The sequence below is a fragment of the Myotis nattereri genome (assembly GCF_964212035.1).
Source record: "Myotis nattereri genome assembly, chromosome: 14".
In the NCBI taxonomy this organism is placed as follows: domain Eukaryota; kingdom Metazoa; phylum Chordata; class Mammalia; order Chiroptera; family Vespertilionidae; genus Myotis; species Myotis nattereri.
The window spans coordinates 44,846,868-44,867,954 of NC_138089.1; the positions used below are offsets into that span (position 1 = coordinate 44,846,868).

At 34.0% G+C, this 21,087-nt stretch overlaps 1 protein-coding gene across 2 annotated transcripts in view; it reads right to left on the reverse strand.

Moving 5' to 3' along the window:
• The window catches only part of TOP2B (DNA topoisomerase II beta), a gene marked incomplete at its 5' end in the record, with an annotated part of 61,229 nt that overhangs the window by 21,880 nt on the left and 18,262 nt on the right, over positions 1–21,087 (reverse strand). For both annotated transcript variants that reach the window (XM_081105809.1, XM_081105808.1), the window contains 18 exons: positions 135–283; positions 485–606; positions 2,238–2,352; positions 2,444–2,536; positions 2,868–2,977; positions 4,478–4,583; positions 4,878–4,988; positions 5,752–5,877; positions 6,009–6,166; positions 6,492–6,630; positions 8,273–8,410; positions 8,495–8,596; positions 10,009–10,182; positions 13,178–13,390; positions 14,304–14,401; positions 15,263–15,408; positions 19,360–19,423; positions 20,717–20,807. In XM_081105809.1, coding sequence (XP_080961935.1) covers positions 135–283; positions 485–606; positions 2,238–2,352; positions 2,444–2,536; positions 2,868–2,977; positions 4,478–4,583; positions 4,878–4,988; positions 5,752–5,877; positions 6,009–6,166; positions 6,492–6,630; positions 8,273–8,410; positions 8,495–8,596; positions 10,009–10,182; positions 13,178–13,390; positions 14,304–14,401; positions 15,263–15,408; positions 19,360–19,423; positions 20,717–20,807 — 2,255 coding nt within the window. The remainder of the gene's footprint in view (positions 1–134; positions 284–484; positions 607–2,237; positions 2,353–2,443; positions 2,537–2,867; positions 2,978–4,477; positions 4,584–4,877; positions 4,989–5,751; positions 5,878–6,008; positions 6,167–6,491; positions 6,631–8,272; positions 8,411–8,494; positions 8,597–10,008; positions 10,183–13,177; positions 13,391–14,303; positions 14,402–15,262; positions 15,409–19,359; positions 19,424–20,716; positions 20,808–21,087) is intronic.

Below are 21,087 nucleotides of genomic sequence, written 5' to 3' on the forward strand. Positions count from 1 at the left end.
CAAATAATTTAAAATATTTAACCTCAACAGAATCCCCATTGATACTTCTCCATAGTTACAATTCTATTAACCATTTAGTAAGTTCCAATAAACTTCAAATAGAACTTGATACCATTATATCAGCAAACTGTTACCTTAACATTGTGAAAATGTAACGAGGGCTTGCAGCATCTTTGCCACCATGTAGCCGAGTTCCAAACTGACCAATAGGCTGAAGCAAGTTAATGTTGTTACTTCCCACAAAGTTCTGAGCCAAATTCACAATAGTCATCATCAATGCTTGCTATAGAATAGAAACAGAACATAATATTAATATTCTAAACTTTAATTCGCTGTAAGTATTCCCTAATTTTTATTAAAATCCAAACTCAATTCTTTTACATTTTCAAAGACCTTATAAAAGAAAAAATACTTCATTATGCTTCATTGTCATTCTTCATGTCTGTAAGCACAGTTCTCAATTGATTCCAAACTTAATTCTTACTTCTCCATGATGATAAGCAGACATCTCAGCAACAGATCCAGCCAACTGGGCAACTTTTACTTCACGTTTGTCATTCCTTTTGAAACAGGTAAATAAAACTTTTCGTTGGCCTGGTTTAAAGCCTATTTAAAAAAAAAATAATCCTCTTTTAAAAATATTATCGAAAATATAGTTGTAATGTTTCTTTTAGTGACAAAAATGTCCTATATAGTCAAGAAAGAAAAGGACAGATATAGTTTGTTTTTGAAAAATACTGACTAAAAATAATTGAGATTCTATAACAAAGTGGAATATAAACTAACATGTTTTGATATCATTTCAATCTACTCCAAAAATGAAGTACCAATTGAAAGACCACCTTTTGGTCTTAAACTGCTCAGTAGCACTAAGCTTCTTTCATAGGAAATGCCAAACACCCACATATCCAAAATGGCAGTTGTAATTAAAGGAGCAGCAAACCATCAATAAGTCTGAAACTATTATTCGAGTATCCCAAATCAGGATAGCCCTTACAAATGAGAGATGTATGTGGTAGTTAAGAATGCAGGGTTTAGATTCTTACTAATCTGAATACTCTTCTTAACTAGGCCATTTATCATGTGCCTTTGCACAAATTACTAAACCAGTAAACTCAGTGTCCTCATCAGTGTAATAGAAATAATTACCTTCCTAATAGGGTGATCATAAGGATTACATTGAGATAATGCAAGCAAAGCACTCTGCTTCCTTATCATTCTTCTTGTTCTAGACCAATGAGCATAGTAACAAATTTTCAGTATATGCTAGCTATCATCATCATCATCGTGGGCCCAAAGCATTGTAGAAACAAGAGGATGATAAACATGGTCCCTTTCCTTCAGAATTTTATAATCTAATTGAGAAGGCAAAATTAACACAAATAAAATAATAGGCACAAAATTACTGACACAGTTTAGGCATCTGAGACCAGTTTAGACTAAAATTGTTAGGGAAGACATCATAGAAGGGATATAACTTAAAGCTAGAACTAGATGGACAGGTACAATCATCTGCTATTAGTTGAAAAACCAAGGAACACAAAGATCAACTAACTTGCTAAAAGTTATAAAATGAAAATTAAAAAGTGCTAGATAGAAGACCAAAATGTGCCGAAACCGGTTTGGCTCAGTGGATGGAGCGTCGGCCTGCGGACTGAAGGGTCCCAGGTTCAATTCCGGTCAAGGGCATGTACCTGGGTTGTGGGCACATCCCCAAGAGGGGGTGTGCAGGAGGCAGCTGATCGATGTTTCTCTCTCATTGATGTTTCTAACTCTCTATCTCTCTCCCTTCCTCTCTGTAAAAAATCAATAAAAGATATACTTAAAAAAAATAAGACCAAAATGTGCTCTAATCACAAGGTAGTTTATAAAGTTTTATTTTGTTAAGTAAAATAAGTTAAAGTATTGAAATCTAAAGGTGTTTTTAAAATTTAGTCTCTGATAAATATTTTAGAACTTATCAAAATCCCATTTTACTATTTATTTTAGGAAGTCTGCAATCAACTTGGGTCAAGAGCTTTTAAAATTTGCCATAAGTTAATTCTCCTGAAAAAATTCAAAAAGGGTTTTAAAATATTCAAATTAAGAAATATAAAATATTTCAGTCCTATGAAAATATTTCTAAAACAATTTATGGATTTTAAGATTTATTATTGAGATGACTTAAAGCATATGAAATTAAGTTATACTCAATAATGTACAAAAATGAGAAAAAATTTGAAATGACAGCTACTTACCATCAACAAGAGATGGTATAGACCTTTCATTGTCTGAGTTTGAGAAGAGAATCAATTCTTTGTTGATGAAATCATTGTATGTCAAATGCTTTGTTGCTGTGCCATATAAAAATTGCTAAGAAAAAAGTTATATAGCAATATTATCATTATGACTGCATCAGTTTTAGTCTCTTTCTTCCCCCAGATCACCACTCCGTATGACTAACCTCTGGTAATCCATGTAACCTACGCTGTCTCCGATCTTCCATAAAATTTGTTAACCATTCTTTTCTGTCATCAATCTTCTTTTTACTGAATGCCTGAAAGATTCCAGGAAATTATTTCACATATTACAAAATAATTTCATTATAAAATTAAAAGTTATAAAGGCAAAAAACATTAATTTCTGGGAAATTTGGTTTTTCCAATATGCTTTTAATCAAAAATATACTTGAACAGAGGTTTTTCAATGAAAGAACTATGAAAACAGGGCATAATCAGGGGCATAGGTGCGAGAAAAACACTAAAATTGACGAGTTTGGGCTTTAGAATTCAAAAGAGACTGATTGTAGAAAACCCAGACTGGGAAGAAAGGTATAGGAGGTAGGGGGATGGATATGAGAACAGACTTTTTAAAATTTGCTTTATTACCAACGTAATGGCAGCATCATCCTCAGGCCCAGCATATCTAAACAAGATGCGGTGCCTTTCCATATCAGCAAAATATTCCTTTGCTTCTTTAGCTGTACTGGTACCCAACCCTGCACAATTTAAAAAATAAAAATGAAAATAAGCGAGACAAAGACAAATACTGTATAATATCACTTAAATGTGGAAACCAAAAGAATGTAGAACTCAAAGAGAAAAGAGATGGTGGTTTTTAGAGGCTTGGGAAGTGGGGGAAAGTGAAATGTCTATCAAAGAATACAAACTTGCAGTTAGAAGATGTTAAGTTCTGGGGATCTAATGAACATCATGGTGCCTATTATTAACTAGAGGTCCAGTGCACAAAATTTGTGCACAGGTAGGGTCCCTAGGCCTGGCTGGCAATCAGGGCTGATTGGGGCCTTCCTTCCCCCAGCTGCTGGCTGCCAGCTGGGGCCTTCCTTCATTCTGCGCCCCCCCCCCCCCAGTGGTCAGCGCACATCATGGTGAGCGGTCGAACTCCTGGTCAGTTGAACTCCCGAGGGGACAATTTGCACATTAACCTTTTGTAATATAGGATAGTGCTATACTGTATACTTGAAAATTGCTGAGAGTAGATGTTAAATGTCCTAAAAAAAGAAGGGTAACTATATGCGGTGATGGATATGTATATGTATATCAACTCATCATGTTGTATACCTTAAATACATAAATTTTTATTTGTCAGTTATATCTCAAAAAAGCTGAAAAATATTTTAAATGAATCATGAACATCAATGATTATTTAAAACCATTATGTGAAAAGCTAATGGATCAAACTGGCAACACCTGGACCAACTGATTAATTTTTGTGGAAAAAGAAAGACAAACCATATATTACATGCCCCTAACATAAGTATACAACACCACCTATTAAATGTTTTTGCTACATAAATCTAATCTTCATCTGATCAAGCCTCCAATGTATTACCAGTTATCATAGAATAAGGGGCAGAGGAACATGCTACATATTTAAGGAAACTATAGGAATGCTCAGCAAAATACAGAATGTAAAATTATACAGGACAAAAAAATCCAACTTTTGAACAAATAAATTACAAGAAAAAATATAAAAAGAGAAACAATATACTAAGATTTTAGAAACTTATCAACCAGACGTAATGTGTGAACCTTGTTTGGACATTGACTCAAAAAATAAACAAAACAAAACATTATAAACATTTGAAATACAAGCAGGAGAATTTTAACACTGACTATTTTATTTAAAAAAGATATGAAAATGGTATTAAGGACTTTTAAAAAAACTCTTTAAGTGATACATATTAAAGTATTATAGGATAATATCTGGAAATTATTCCAAACTAATAGGATGGCAATGAGAAGAGTTTAGATAAAACAAGATTGACCATGAAATGGTGATTGTTGAAGTACATAGGAAGTCCATTATACTATTCTTTATACTTTATAAAATTTTCCTTAACAATTATTTAAAAATCAGCAACAGCTAATTTTAAAGTCTAAAAGAGACAAAATTTCAAAATATTTTATAACACTTTAATAACATACATTTATGTCACTAGTTATTTTAAATTTTTTAAATATTTTAAAATACAAACCTTTGTAGTATTTTATTTTCCAGGCTTTCTGGTTTTCTATATGTTTTTTCCACTCATCAAATTCAGGAATACTGTAGAAGGAAAGTTCTTGCTTATTTTTGCTTGCCTTAAATTAATAAAAAAAAAAAATTAGTTTTTCTGCTACCCTTTAAGCCAGGGGTCCTCAAACTACGGCCCGCGGGCCACATGCAAATACAAATATTGTATTTGTTCCCATTTTGTTTTTTTACTTCAAAATAAGATATGTGCCGTGTGCATAGGAATTTGTTCATAGTTTTTTTTTAAACTATAGTCCGGCCCTCCAACGGTCTGAGGGACAGTGAACTGGCCCCCTGTTTAAAAAGTTTGAGGACCCCTGCTTTAAGCAAACAGTATAAAAACATATTAATGTAAGTAGTACCTTTACAATTGGAGTAATGAACTCTTCAAGAAAACCATGCTTCAGAAGTGATGGCCAATTGTGGTGGATGAAATTAATAAGCAGGCCTTTTATGTGAGAACCATCTTGATCCTAAATAAATATTAGTAAAGAGAACTATAATAGTTTTATGAAATATAATTACTTATATAACCAAATTTTTAAATATCTGGATGCAGCAAAGAAGCAAAATTCCATTGAAATAGTTTAACCAGATTTCACTAAAAGACGGATTTAAGAATGGAAATACAATAAACATGGTTATAATGCAACTTCACTAGGCAATGTCCATGGAGAACAGGTATTCACAAGTCTTCTTTTGACATAAAAACTACTTAACACTATAAGCAGCTTTTTTAGTTGAAGATTTTTCTGTACAGATGCTTTTCATTAGAGGACATAAGAGAAAAGCAGCTGGATACATATGAATTTCATACTTTTCAATTTTCTAGTTCTTCCCCAGTTACTGCCATTTTACTATTCAATCCTCCTAGTATTTGTGCATCAAAAATTACGCATCATATAGAAATATATTAATCATTATCCTATTTACTCTTTCATTTTCTTTCTAAGTACAGGTATGCTTCAACCCCTTAATACTACAGTGTGTTCTACTCTTCTCACATTTATTATATTTTAAAACATTTTTATAATAACTAACCAAAAAATGGTTACTCGTAAATTAGACAATGTAAAATGTGCATCACACAAACAGTGCCATTAAACAATGTTTTCTTCCCCATTGATGTACAATCACTTTCACTTGTACTATCTTGGAGTAAGTCTCATAAAACAAACATTGAAAGGACAATCTGAAAAAGATGAGTTTTAAATATGTGGCAATTTTTAAACTAACCTGATCAGTCATAATCATAATCTTTCCATAACGTAAAGTTTTCAGAGATTCTGCATCATCATAACTTTTCTTGTATTGTAGACCAACTATTTTAATAATATTATTTATTTCTGCATTTTCCATGATCTGTACATAAAGAAAAGGAATTGAAAGTATTTTACATTTAAAAATTCAACAATTTTAGTAAAGTATGAAAATGTCATATATGTGTATGTGTGTGTATATATATATATATACATATATATGCAAACATATACCTGTTTATGAGAAGCTTCCCGTACGTTAAGAATTTTTCCCCTGAGTGGAAAGACTCCATATCTGTCTCGCCCAATCACACCTAGTCCAGACACAGCCAGTGATTTCGCAGAGTCTCCCTCTGTTAGTATCAGCGTACACTCCAGGGAATGTTTGCCACCTAGAGAAATTTAGAAAGACATATACTCCACATTCCTCAATTTTACTAATGAGAAAAATGAAGCCATAAAACTTAATAATCGCAATGATGATAGTGAAAGACTGTAACAATCATCTCACACTATGCTTAGAATAGTTTAAATGTTGTATACTTTATTGAATTCCTACCCCCTGAAAATCAGTAATATGTGGTGCATGTAGCAATTTTAATGAAGTGAAATTATACTCTGAACATAAAACCCTACTGTCTAACTGTATGTGGAAAATGAAAATATAACTGGACAAATAAAAACTTAAATATATATATTTTTTAATCTAAATCTTACCAGCATCGTTTGCATCATCCAATTTAGGAATACCTTTGATTTTACTATACTTTACTGATGAACACTTCTTGTTCAGCTGAGTCTGAGCCTTAAATTTCACCCAGTTCAGGATACTTTCTACAATGCCACAATTAGAGGCCTAAAAATGAAAGCATAATGAATGATATACAAACAAGCCAGAAGTTCATACACTTACCTAAAATGAACGTAATACTTGTTACCCTATGCAGTTATAGGGCAAAACAATAACAATGATAATTATTTGCACTAGTAAATTTTATTCTAACTACAGTAAAACTAACTCTGACAGTTACTATACTGAAATATAAAAGCATGAAGAAAAGATTTTACTAGATATGAAAAAATTATATTCTAATAAACTCCATGAGAAATATATATATCTTTGCTCAGAAGTTCATTTTGCTAAAATTAACACAGTTAAGCTGATCCACCCTTGAATTTACCAGCTTGTAAATTCTATTCACTGACATTTCTGATATCTGTCAATACAAAAATGTGAATCTTGAATTCACTATGACAAATAAAAAATATTAACATAAAGGAAACATTAGGATAAATTCAAGAACTTACGAATAGTTCTTATTCTTTAAAAAGTTTGATAATGAGCATTTCAACATTGTAAATAGTGTGTCACTCAGCAGTTAATCAACATGTGACCACATGTTTACCAAAAAGAAAATAAAGTGAAGCAGCTCCAAGTGGAGTTATTTTTCATCATCCTGGGTAGTTTGATTTTAGGTGTACAGAAGAGTTTTTTGGAATGTTTGAGATATAAAAGAGGTGAAGTATATTACCAAATTTAAGCTTAATCTTCCAAAAATGAAAAAGTAGAAAATCTAAAATCAAATCAGTTCAAAATGAGAACTTTTATGAGAGCACAAATTTGGGAAAGCATTAACATAAGGTCATTTGTATTCTGAATCAATTATGAACAGAATTAAAAGTACTATTTTCATAGGCTTTCAGCTATTATCTAAATTTGTTTTTGTTTGTGAGAACCTACCTTTAAAATTCTGATAATGGAATTTGATAAGTATGTTACCACTACCACACTTACTCCTCCACCAAATTATAAATTTCCAAAGAAGAGCTATCGTTTATTCATCTTTACATTCCTAGTGCAAACATACGTAAAGGAACTTTACATATGTTTATTAATATGTTTTTGAGGGTACTGCTGAATAAGGGAACTGAGGCAAATCTTACTTGTAAATAACAGATTATGAGAAGCTATTAGCAGTCGCAAATCTTGGTTATAAATCTAAGATTCATTATTTATTTGTATTCTCACCTTGTATCAGAAAGGTTAAAGCAGCCTAAATAATTATGTGCAAAGTAAAATAATTTTAAAATATGAAGAATATAAAAAATTCTGTTATACATATGTTATCACAATTTTTAAAAAAACAACTACACAATGGTAAATATCTAAACATAAAGTTGAAATGAATAAAAAGATTGAAATCAAAAGTCCTAACAGGACCTGAACACCTATTGGGGGAATATCTGGCTTTATAATGACCAAAGCAAAGCCACAAACACAATTAATTAAAAGATTACCTATTTCAATTCTTGGCAAAATAACCAATTGTTTAACAAAATAAAGTTTACCCTTTGAAGTTTGCAGAATTAAGTGTATTAGTCTGTAGTATAAATATGCCTATATCTAGTTAATATAAGAAACTAATCACAAATAAAATAAAGAAAACTACTTAACTTTCAATAAAAACACACTGAAAAATAATACAAGTTTTACTCACTGCTTTGAAAAATTTTTCTGACAGTTGGCATTTGGACCCAAAACTTTTGGGTTGCAAAGTCATGTTTTCCTTAGTCTGAGAATCAAAAGTTGGGTTTTCAATAAGGCAATTAATAAAAACCCATATATGGTTTTTCACCTGTTGAAAACATACCAAAAAAATAAGTCAACATCAGAACTGGTATTATTTACTACTTCAACAGAATACTATAGCATCACTTACTTGAAATGGTTTCACTGATACACCAGCTTTGTTCTTTTTCTTGACTACTTCAATCAGTTTACCAACAACTTGATCTACTACATAATCCACATGCCGTCCACCCTAAAAAGAAAAAAAAATACAAAATCTTCTATAGTAAGGTAGCAAAATACTTACGTATTCATTTTTTCTAAAATGAGTGTTTATCTTTACAACTTTGTGCAGTCAGTATTATTAAACCCATTTTCCAGAGTAGTAATATGAGTGTCAGAATAGCAGAGTTGGGAATTAAAAAATAAGGTCTCTTTGGCCATAGAATCAATTAGCCAATTTTATAGAAAGCAAAAACAATTTTTAAAAAAACCTGACATGGAAGTGAGAATGAATACTGGGGGTGATAAATGACACAATAGTTAAGCTTAGGGACTGTGGCAAGCATTACAGTTGTCCATGCAATATCCACTTTCCCCTTTTACTTTATTGACAAATCCAAATTTGTTTTAACTGGCAACATGCCCAATTACAAAGATTCTCCAATCTGGACTCCTTGCAGCTAGAGGTACCCACATGACACGGTTCTAGCCAAAGATGTTAGGAGAGGTCTACTGGATGGGGTTTCCAGAAAAACTATTCTGTTATACATATGTTATCACAATTTAAAAAGGGAGAAATTTAGTTGGCATATGCATTTTCCCAACCTAATTCTCTCTCCCTAGGACTTAGAAATGAGGCATGGAAGTGCAGCAGGCAACTTAAAAGGCATGAGAAAAAAAGCCATATGCTAAAGGTGGCAGGAAAGAAAGCCAGGGAAAGCATAGGTCCCTAATGACACTATGGAGTCATAGTACTGAATTAAGACTGCCTACCCCTGGTTCTTAGATATGAGAGGAAAAGTAAAACTTTTACATGCTTACATTAGGTTTCTATTACATATAATAAAATGCAATCATAATGAATGCAGGATTTTTGTTGACTAGAGAAAGTGATAACTAGATTATTAAAAAATTGAACATCAAAAATATTAAAACCTGAAGAAGAGTGACAAAGTGATAAAAACAGTACTTTAGGTTATTCTAGGGATACATGTTTGCTTATATTGCATAATAATACTTTACTCTGGTCATGGATAGATGCTTTTAAATGGGAAGAATTTCATTGATTTTTTAAATCAAAAAACCTAAAGAAGAGGGTTTAAACTCCATAGAATGACCATCCTAAACATACTCATCTCCTACTAGTCTTTCTTCTACATCTTAAACTCAGAACACAGTATAAGGAATTTATCATTGTAAATTTCATAAAATATAAATGTAGTCAACTTTAAACATTAATAGTATAAACTTATTTCTCAATGGATGTTAAATTATAAGACAGCTACAGAAAATAAACTTTCATTTTCATAAGTCAATTCTGATTTCACCAAAGCAGATTTGGAGTGGTTTTTTGCTGTTGTTGTTATTGATCTTGTTGTTTTTAATGAAGCATTGTTCTACCACTTACTTAGAAATAAAAGATAATTAACATACTATACTTACTTTTGTTGTTGCAATGCTATTTACAAAGCTTATTTGCTGGAATCCTTTTTCACTCAATGTAAGACAAACATCCCATCTTTCATTTGCAAGTTCATGAATAACTTTCAGGGCCACTCCAGTTTCATCCAATTTGTCTTTCACATAAAGATCTACATAACTGCGAAATCCATTTACCTATTAATTTGAAAAACAATTACAATAAACAATCTAATATTGGCAGCTCAACTAGGTGAATGCCATCGGGTACTCTCAAACTTTCATTTCCCTTACTTCACAACAGCTTATGTGGCAGATCCAAACCTTCATGACTTTCCCCTATTCTACTCCTTGATCCCTATCCTCAAAAAAAAATCAATTAATTCTCTATGTACTTGATAAAGAAAGGTTATGAAAGGATAGCTGAACTGGTAAATTATTATAAAATCTTTCAAAAGTTTAAGTTTTTTAAAATAACAAAGTAGACTTCCACTTTGAGTTCAGACATGGAAGACGGCTAGAAAAAAAGAAAAAGAATAAGCTTGTGCCCTTATAAAGAACTGGTCAGACAAACTGATATTTTATAAACCCTCAAAAAATTGAGATCACAGACCATCTGGCCATCCTGAGCCTGAAGAGAGTTAGGAGTCTGTAGGAGACACAGAACCGAAACATTTGCTTAACTAGGGCAGAAGCTGCCTACTGTCATATAAGCCAAAAGGAACATTAAACCAGAAATTTTGACAAATTGCTATAGGACAAGTATGGACTAGTATGTGTGTGTGAATCCCCTGAGGGCTATATTATAAAGGGTTCCTACTCTTTTGCAGGCTTTTCCTCCAGGAACCCCCACAAATTCTCACAGGGAAGAGAGAATCTAAAAAAAAAAAGTTCCCCCAATGGTGCTAGCTAGGGGAGGAAAGCAGGAACCACTGGGAATTCCACCCAGACCATTTCCCTTACCAATAAAACCTTAATTTGCCAGGGGAAGGATACTGCTAGAGAGCATTGGCAAAATATGACTGTAGCTGGAATGAAGTCATTCTGCCCTGCCTTACCCCATCCCACCCCTTAATCATTTAAGTTTTGTTTTTTTAAAGGCATTCTGCAGAGCAGGAAGCCTCAAGAATACTGAATGAGAATACTGACAGATACCTGCTGCAACTAGGGAAAAGAATAGAGGGCAAAGGAAAAATCTCTGCCTCTAGAAGAGGAATAGACATATTTGTAAAGGCTAAATACACAGGCCCATTGTGTACTCCAATCTGAAACTTTATCAGACATAAGTAACCTACTACCATGCTAACAGGCCTCCAATAATAATAGAGGGTTTCAGCTGGCAGAGCTACAAGAGACATAGCCTCCTTGAGGGGCAGCTCAAAAGGAAGGCCCAAATCAAAGAGAAAAAAACAAGAACAAGGAAGAATTTGAAGTCTCTGTTGCTTATAGCAACAACAAACCTCAACACCAGTAACTACAACAACAAACTGCAAACACATCCCATTTCCTATATAAATTAACATAAATCCTCATACTAAAGCTTATTTACTCCATATCTACACTATACAACATAGCTGTTTTTCTACAAAAACTTATAAGGCGTGCCAAAAGGCAAGAAAAAACAATCTGAAAAGATAAAGCAATCACCAGAATCAAACTCAGATTATGTCACAGGTATTTTAACTACCAAATAGGGCATTTAAAATAACTATGATTCATATGTCAAAGGCTCTAATGGAGAAGGGTAGGCAACATGCAACTTTAGCAGAGAGATGGATGCTGTAAGGAAGTATCAAATGGAAATGCCAGGAATCAAAAACAGAAGACATAGAGAATGCCTTCAGCAGGCTCATCGTAAACTTGACACAATAAAGAAAAAATTCATTAAAATTAAAAGAGGGCATAAAGTAATTAAAATACCACTTCATCTTAAAAAAATAGGGCAATAGAACTTAAAAAACTGAAACACAAAGAAAAAGAATGAAGAAAGCAGAGCAAAACATCCAAGAGCTTAGAACAATACCAAGTAGTATAACATGTGCATAAATGAAATACCAGAAGAAAAAGAAAAAACAGCACAAAAGAAATATTGGAAGAAATAATGGCCAAAATTTTCCAAGATCAGTAACAGACAATAAACACCAAACGAAATAAATGCAAAAACACACATACACACACAAACCCATATACACACCTAAGCATATCATACTCAAAGAAAACAAAGACAAAGAGAAAATCTTCAAGGCAGCCAGAGGAAAATGAAACACCTTACCAACAGAGGAAGAAGGATATGAACTACAGCAGACTTCTCATCAGAAACCATGCAAGCAAGAAGACAACAGAGTGACATCTTTAAGTATTGAAAGAAAAAGAAATGTCAACCCCAAATTCTGTATCCTGTGAAATTTCTATTGTCTTTGAAAGTGAAGGGAAACAAAAACTCTCAGACAAACATAACCTGAGAGAACTTATTACCAGCAAAAATGCCCTACAAAAATGTTAAAGGAAGATCTCCAGGCAAAAGGAATGTGATTAAAATCAGAAACTTAAATCTACGCCAAGAAATTAAGAGCACTGGAAATGGAGTGAATGTAGGTATTATATTTTTAATTTCTCTAAGAGATAACTGAATGCTTAAAGCATTAACAATGACGTCACTAACTGTGAAAAATTTCTGCAATCATTTTCTCAAATGTTTCTTCTGCCTCGTTGTCATTCTTCTGGTATTTATAGCATGTGTAAAAATGAAATGTATGATGGTAATGACATAAGAAATGGGAGGAAGATTCTGAAGATACACTGTTAGAAAGTCCTTTCACTACACATTAAGTGATCAATTATTTGAGGGTAGACTCAAAGTATTTACAAATGAAATTGTAAAACCTAGGGCAAACACTAAAAAAGTTTTAAAAAGATGTATAACTAAACAGAGGTGATAAAATGGAATCATTAAAAAATGCTCAATTAAAACCAGAGAAGGTTGAATAAAAGGAATTAAGAAACAAAGAACAAATACAATGAATAGAAAACAGCTAGCAAGATGTTTTAATCCAAATATATCAATAATCAGTTTAAATTGAATCACTGAAATATACCAGTTAAAAGAAAAAGGTAATGATATTAGATTTTAAAACATCTAACTATAAGATATCTACAAAATAACAAAGCATTAACTATTTTAGAAGATACTTACAGGCAATTTCTTTCCATTAAACATGACCTTGACCCCTTTGCATGAACCAGCCAAATCATAAGCTCTTCTGGTCATGAGGGCCACAATATCCTTGTCAAGTTTTTCCATCTTAAATTTGGACAGATCTGGTTGGAATGTTATGCATGTGTAATCTTCACCATCAAAATGTTTAATTTTGGCTTCAGAAGTCTTCATCATATTATTCATCCATGTCTTTAAAAGAAAATACATTCAAATATTTCTATGTTTCTATATTTTATAATACGTAAAGACTCAGCTCATGAAATACAATTACCACAACTATATACATTTTTCAGCCAATCAACAAACCTAACAAATCTTTGAGCCTGATATTAAAGATTAAAAATTTTTAAATATTATAACAATCTCATGTTGAAAATAACCAAAATAAATTGCACAACTTGATACATAGTTAATAAAATATCCTAAGTTTTTCATCACGACTATATAGAATTTTACAAAAATAAGGTATTATGCTTGACTGAGAAATTTATTTTACCTTATGTAAAATTTAACTCTATTTTCAAAGGCATACAAGAGTAAAATAAAATTTTAAAATATTAATTTCATGAATCAACTAGAGGCCCAATGCACAAGATTCGTGCAAGAGTAGGCCTTCCCTCCCCCGGCTGCCGGCACCAGCTTCCCTCTGGCACCCAGGATCCAGGCTTCCCTCTGGCTGCCGGCACCCAGGCTTCCCTCATAGCCCCAGCTTCATCCGGAAGGTCGTCCAGAAGGACATCTGGTCTAATTAGCATATTACACTTTTATTATTATAGATGAGGAAGTTTTAAACATCCAAAGTGGATATATTTCAATTATCTTTGAAGTTCAGGGCATTTTCACTAAAGCTTTACAATGTTCAAAGAAAAGTCTGTTAAAGCATTTTAAGGGAATAGGAGAAAGACAGGCTTATGTAAAATCTCCCAGACATTCTAAAGTCTTTTACACTATGATGACATGCTTAACACTTAAGAGTGTGTGTGTGTGTATGTGTGTGTGTGTGTGTGTGTGTGTGTGATTGCAATTTACCTAAGGTATTATCTTAGCAAAGCAACAAAGCATGATTATTTTTGAAAAGCAATTAGATACATATTTATCATACCTGTTTAAAACTATGTTTGTATTCTTTGCAAGCAGTTTCTACTGTAAACTTTGTACTGAAAATATTACAAAGTTTTGCACCATAACCATTTCGACCACCTGTAAGAACAATTAAATGTGAAAGGTTTAAAGAAAATGATGTTAAAGAACTTTAACTTACCTACCAGAGGACAGGTCTGTTGCAGTAAGTTTTACTTACTGCACTACCTTAACTATCATCAACTGAATATGTCAGAATACAAACTTTTTCATTTAAAGAAAGTTACAATTAAAATTTAGCATATATATAATTATATAGCATATATATAATTAAAGTATGTATTTTGTACATACTTTATCTTCATCAAACTTTTTTAAAGTAAGCTTGGTATCTCCTATAATCCAGTAAATATATGAGTATGAAATTTAAACTTTCTATCGAAGTCACTTCTCTATTACAAATTTTTAGTCTTTGGTTTTAAACACACAAAAGAAAACAGTATCAACCTACTTGGTTAACATAATAAGACAACATTTGGTTGGTCAAAGCATTTTCAACTCTATTTACAGAGTCTAATTTTCAATCTTAACTCTCTTAAAGAAGACAGTTTAAAAGTAATTTAACTGATACCAAAAGACAGAATATTTATGCAATACCAAGCTCTCATATATAGGAATCACAAATCTTACTTTCATCAGTAATTCAAAACTCAATCTGTCATCCTGGTTAGAGTTTCAGGAGTTCTAACATAAATCAATGTACTATAAATTAAGCTTTCAAAGTATCTGGCAGCGTATAATCAAGATAATACTTATACAGGATAGTTTTTCATAGATATTAATTCTGAAAAGAATTTTTCTCACAACAAAACTACACAGGTTTCCTCTTCTGTAATATTTTATATAGGAATAATAAGAGCTTTATGTTGAGAGCAATATTTTTTAATAAAATATCTAGCCAGCCATTTAGACTTTCTTTACCTGTTACTTTTTTCTCATCATCGTCATAGTTACTGGATGTTAAAAGCTGTCCAAAAATTAATGCAGGAACATAAACCTTCTCTACTTTATGTTCTACTACTGGAATGCCTTTCCCATTATTCCAAATGCTTATAATGTTAGATTCACTGTAAATAAACAAACAGAGATTAGGGCTTAAATAGTTTACAAACATTTATTTCCATCAAAAGTAAAGTAATACAGAATAGCCCTAGCCAGTATCGTTCAGTGGATAGAGCAGCGGCCATGGACTGAAGAGTCCCAGGTTCAATTCCGGTCAAGGGCACATACCTCCGCTGCAGGCTCATCCCCAGCCCTGGTCGAGGCCCATGGAAGGCAACCAATTGATGTGTCTCTCTCACATCAATGTTTCTCTCTCTGTTTCTCCCCTTCCTTTCCACTCTCTCTAAAAATCGATGGAAAAATATCCTCAGATGAGGATTAACAAAAAAAAAGAACAGAATAAACCTGATTATGAGCAAAACATCAGTCATTGCTAATTGAAAGACACTCACTCATCTTTCCAGAACATACTTACTGAGGACACACATTTGTATCCCTGAAGTTCTAACTCTAATTAGGATCACTAAGATCTGCAAGTAATAGTGCAAAATTTCTCAGAAAAAGAAGCTCTTCTCAACTTCCCAAAAAACAGTAAAAAGCAGTGAAGCTTTTACCATAAGAAGTCAGCCAGAGATTTCGTTTTCTTTTAACACTAGAGGCCCGATGCATGAGATTTGTGCACTGGGGTTCCCTCAGCCCAACCTGCGCCCTCTTGCAGTCTGGGACCCCTCGGGGGACATTCCTCTTGCAGTCCAGGGCTCTCGCAGTCCAGGACCTCTGGCTCCTTACCACCCGCCTGCAGCAGAGGAGGGAGAGGCTCCCGCCACTGCTGCTGCGCTCACCAGCCCTCAGCCTGGTTCTGGCTGAGCAGTGCTCCCCCTTTGGGAGTGCACTGACCAACAGGGGTCAGCTTCTGCGTTGAGCGCCTGCCCCTGGTGGTCAGTGCACATCATAGCGACCGGTTGTTCTGCCATTCAGTCAATTTGTGTATTACACTTTTATATAGGATATAGGATAAATTAGCCATGATCTTCCTGCTTCATTCTACCAGTATACCACTTGTAAACCACAAGCTCTAAAAAGCCAGCAGCCATAGTCATTTTCATTTTATACCTAACTACTGTAGCTGTACAGATGAAAATAGGATGGGCAGCTTGAACTGTACTCCATTCTGTTGCTAAATATTAGAAAGCTGTTTGTATTGTGGCAATCATTGTCATAAACTAATTTTAGTGGTTTTATAATATGTAGATATTACCAATTTTAGGTCTTTTTAGATTTTTCTATCACAAAAAAACTACACATTTTAGCCCTGAATTGTATAGAATAGAGGCTCCGGGGCTCTCGCAGTCCAGGACCTCTGGCTCCTTACCACCCGCCTGCAGCAGAGGAGGGAGAGGCTCCCGCCACTGCTGCTGCGCTCACCAGCCCTCAGCCTGGTTCTGGCTGAGCAGTGCTCCCCCTTTGGGAGTGCACTGACCAACAGGGGTCAGCTTCTGCGTTGAGCAGAAATGGCGAACCTTTTGAGCTCGGCGTGTCAGCATTTTGAAAAACCCTAACTTAACTCTGGTGCCGTGTCACATATAGAAATTTTTTGATATTTGCAACCATAGTAAAACAAAGACTTATATTTTTGATATGTATTTTAAATATTTAAATGCCATTTAACAAAGAAAAATCAACCAAAAAAATGAGTTCGCGTGTCACCTCTGACACGCATGTCACAGGTTCACCATCACTGGAATAGAGGATCCTATAGCTAACAGAAGCTCATATAGGCAATAGTCCTGATGGAAAATTTTGCCACCCTGTTTTCTTGTGTCTTGTTGTTTTTTTTAATGTTTCATTGATTTCAGAGGGAAAAGGAGAGAGGGAGAGAGAGACAGAAACATCAATGATGAGAATCATCGATTGGCTGACTGCTGCCTCCCATATGCCCCCTACTGAGGATCAAACCTGCAACCTGGCATGTGCCCCCACCAGTAATAGAACCATGACCTCCTGGTTCATGGTTTGACACTCAACCACGGAGCCACACCAGCCGGGCAGCCTACCCTGTTGTTTTGAGTAGCATATACTATGATTCCTTTACCCATTTAAGATCCAAATTTGCAAAAAAAATTAACTTCATAATCAACACTGACGATTGGCTTAAAAAGCTACCATTTGCCAATCTGAGTTAGAATTATTCTTAGACACTGTGTCATGTATATATACATAACTTCATCTCTTAATAGTTATTAGAAATAATTATTACAACTTAAAAAATCTATATATATAAAAGCCTAAGCAAACGTTCGACCAGTAGCTATGACGCGCACTGACCACCAGGGGGCAGATGCCCAATGCACAGGCATGGAAACATAGAACAGACTGATGAATCTCAGAGGGAAGGGAGGAGAGGGGAGGGCAGGAAGAGACTAACCAAAGATCTTATATGCATACTAGAGGCCCAGTGCATAGATTCGTGCACCGTTGGGGTCTGCAGGGATCGGGCCGAAACCTGTCCAGTGCACATGCACAAGTGGGGTCCATCAGCCTCGCCTGTGGAGATCAGGCCAAAACCAGCAGTCCGACATCCCCAAAGGGGTCCCAGATTGCAAGAGGTCTCAGGCCAGCCCGAGGGACCCCACCAGTGCACGAATCCATGCACCAGGGCTCTAGGGTTGTTATAAAAGCCAAATTGAAATTCAAAGATTCAAGAGGAAATTAATTAAATAAATAAGTAAGTAAATCACAAAAACTAAAATTTTGTATCATTTTTTAAAATTGATTTTTGGAGATAGAGGGAGAGCTACATGAAACAGAAACATCGATCAGTTGCCTCCCATATGCGCCCTGACCGAGGATCGAGCCTGCAACCTACATATGTGCTCTGACAGGGAATTTAACCTGCCACCTTTTAGTGTACAGAAGACACTCCAACCAACGGAGCCATCTGGCCAGGGCTTGATATATTTCAATTAAGAGCAGAGAAAATAAACTTTAAATAAAGCCTGACAGAGTCGCTCATTTAGTTGGTTAGAGCACCATCACATGCACCAAAAGATTGCCGATTTGATTCCCGGTCAAGGCACATAACTGGGTTGTAGTTTGATCCCCAGTTGGGGTACTTATGAAAAGCAACCGAGCCCTGGCTGGTATGGGTCAGTGGCTAAAGTGTTGACCTGCAGACTGAAGGGTCCCAGGTTTGATTCCCAGTCAGGGCACATGCCCAGGTTGTGGGCTCAACCCCCAATAGGGGGTGTGCAGGAGGCAGCCTATCAATGATTCTCCCTCATTGATGTTTCTATCTCTCTCTCCCTCTCCCATCCTCTCTGAAATCAATAAACATATTTAAAAAAGAAAAAGAAAGAAAAGCAACCAATTTCTGTTTCTCTCTCACCTAAATGTTTCTTTCTCTTTCTCTTCCTCCTTCTCTCTCTCAAATAAAATTTAAAAAACATATATCCTCTCGTGAGGATTTAAAAAAGATATAGAATCTCAAAAAACTTCATTATTTTCAGTCCTCAAAAACAATACCATCATGGTGCAATCTAATTAGCTGAACAACTGGCATATATTTTATTATACCAGCAGTTCCTAATTTACAAATGATTTTATAAATAATGAAAAAATCCAAATGCAGGTCATGAAAAGTAAATTTACTTATAATGTAACTGGAATAATACTGGTAATAGCCCAAGCATTGGGTCCCAAAGCAAAGTTAAGAAGTGAGTAATTATTCCAGCAGCTGAAACAGCAACCACAGCATCAAGGAGGAAGAAAAATGATCTCCAAGAGCTCACATAAGAAAGTGCTTTGGGAAAAAAAATCATGAATGAGAGAAGAAACTATAAAAGTAAAACATTCTAGCTAAAAAAAAAAAAAAAAAAAAGCAAAATTTGCAAGGTCTCAAGCAATAGGGAAACTAAGGAGTACTAATTGCATACATTATTCTTGAGGAATATTAATAAGTTGGGGACTATCTGCATAAAACAACATAGCATAAAAAATTAAACTTGAAATATACTTACGGATCAATAGAAACTTTAATACAGGTCATGTTCTTATCCCTCTGTTTATTGTCAGCTGCATTAACTACAAAATTAAATAGCCAATGAGTAATGAAATATGCAGTATACCAATAAATACAAGGACACAACTGCATGTGCATCGAACTTAATATAAACATTTACATATGGTAATATTTAATAAAAATAATTACTGATAATATCTAATACAAAACCTTATTTTCTAAATAATATTGTTAAATTTTATAGCATACCAAATTACTGTCATGTCTTCTATTACAAAACAAGGGAGAAAATTTTGTATTATATAAAAATAAATTAAATAAGAGCAAACATCTGCAGTTTACAATCCCCTACTCCAGATCTAACAGCATAAAATTAGATTTAATTATATTTTATCTTGGTAACAAATAACTACTTTCTCTTGCTCATCAATAAACTAGTGATTTTATAGACAGATTGAGCTAAAACCAATCAGTTGTTTTTTTAATAACAAGGGCAAAGTCTTTAGCATCCTCAGAAATCTCTAAATCCTATGCACTATAATTGATAGTAATATATTTGTATACATTAACCACTGTTTCGGTAAATTTGAACACAAGCTGGCTGTCAAATTAAACTTCAATTATAAAAGAAATATGTTCCTAACTAAATACCTAAAAGTAAAACTGGATGTAGAGTTGGGAGACAACAGTGAAAGAAACAAAACTTAAGTAACTGGTTTTACTCTCCTATCCTCTTCCCAAAGACCCTCTGGAAGAAGCTCAGACCCAGGCAACCCTGTTATCTAGGAAATCTCAATTGGCACTGGTAAGGAGGCAGAGCACAGTCTCTACAAAGTCCTTGGCTAAAAACATATCCCAAGTGCAGGCATCCCCTAGGAGTCAATTAGACTATGCATTTCACTGTGATTTGATTAATGACATGATTTGGAGAGAAAAGAGATAATTCAGAACAAAGGTTGTTAAACTTTACTGCCCAACAGGAATACTGAATTTGTTGGTGAAAACTTTTTACCTCAAACTCACTGAATCTGCAAGGTGCAGGCCCTATAATCTCTACTTTAATATGCCCCCAGGTGACTGGGATTTAAGGAACTCCCAGATTATTGCATATCCAGGACCACAGACCAATTTTGGGATTACTAATTAAATATAACACATCCATTTTACAAATGAACAATTAAAACACAAAGATATGATAAGCAGATATTACAGCAAGTTATTTAAATTTTCTGAAGAATACTTAATATTCAGCATAAAAAAGATTTGCCTTTAAAATTTATAAGTCTGGCCTTACATAGGGACATTATAATGACATTAGTAGAAACAGCTGCATCAAATCTTAAGCAAGTACTCACCCAAGATTTCATCAAAGATCTTGTATAAACCTGGCACAAAGGTAACTTCTCTGCAATTCATTCCTACATCTTCATCATACACCCACATTAGCTGTGTTGAGAAAAATTCAAAAGGCCTTATGAAGTAAAAAGTGTTTACCATCAATTTTATAGTATAAACCCACATTTGTCATTTATATTGTAAAAACATAGACCTTCAAAGTAAATATCAAGAACAACAAAATAACATATACTACTTCAGTTACAATGTCATTATATTTACAATCAATTTAATAACCTCAAAATTGAAAATTATTCATTTTGTAGCATATGTATCTTATCCATAAAAGTTAGCTTTAATATAAGGCACCAAGAATTGTTATAAATAGTAT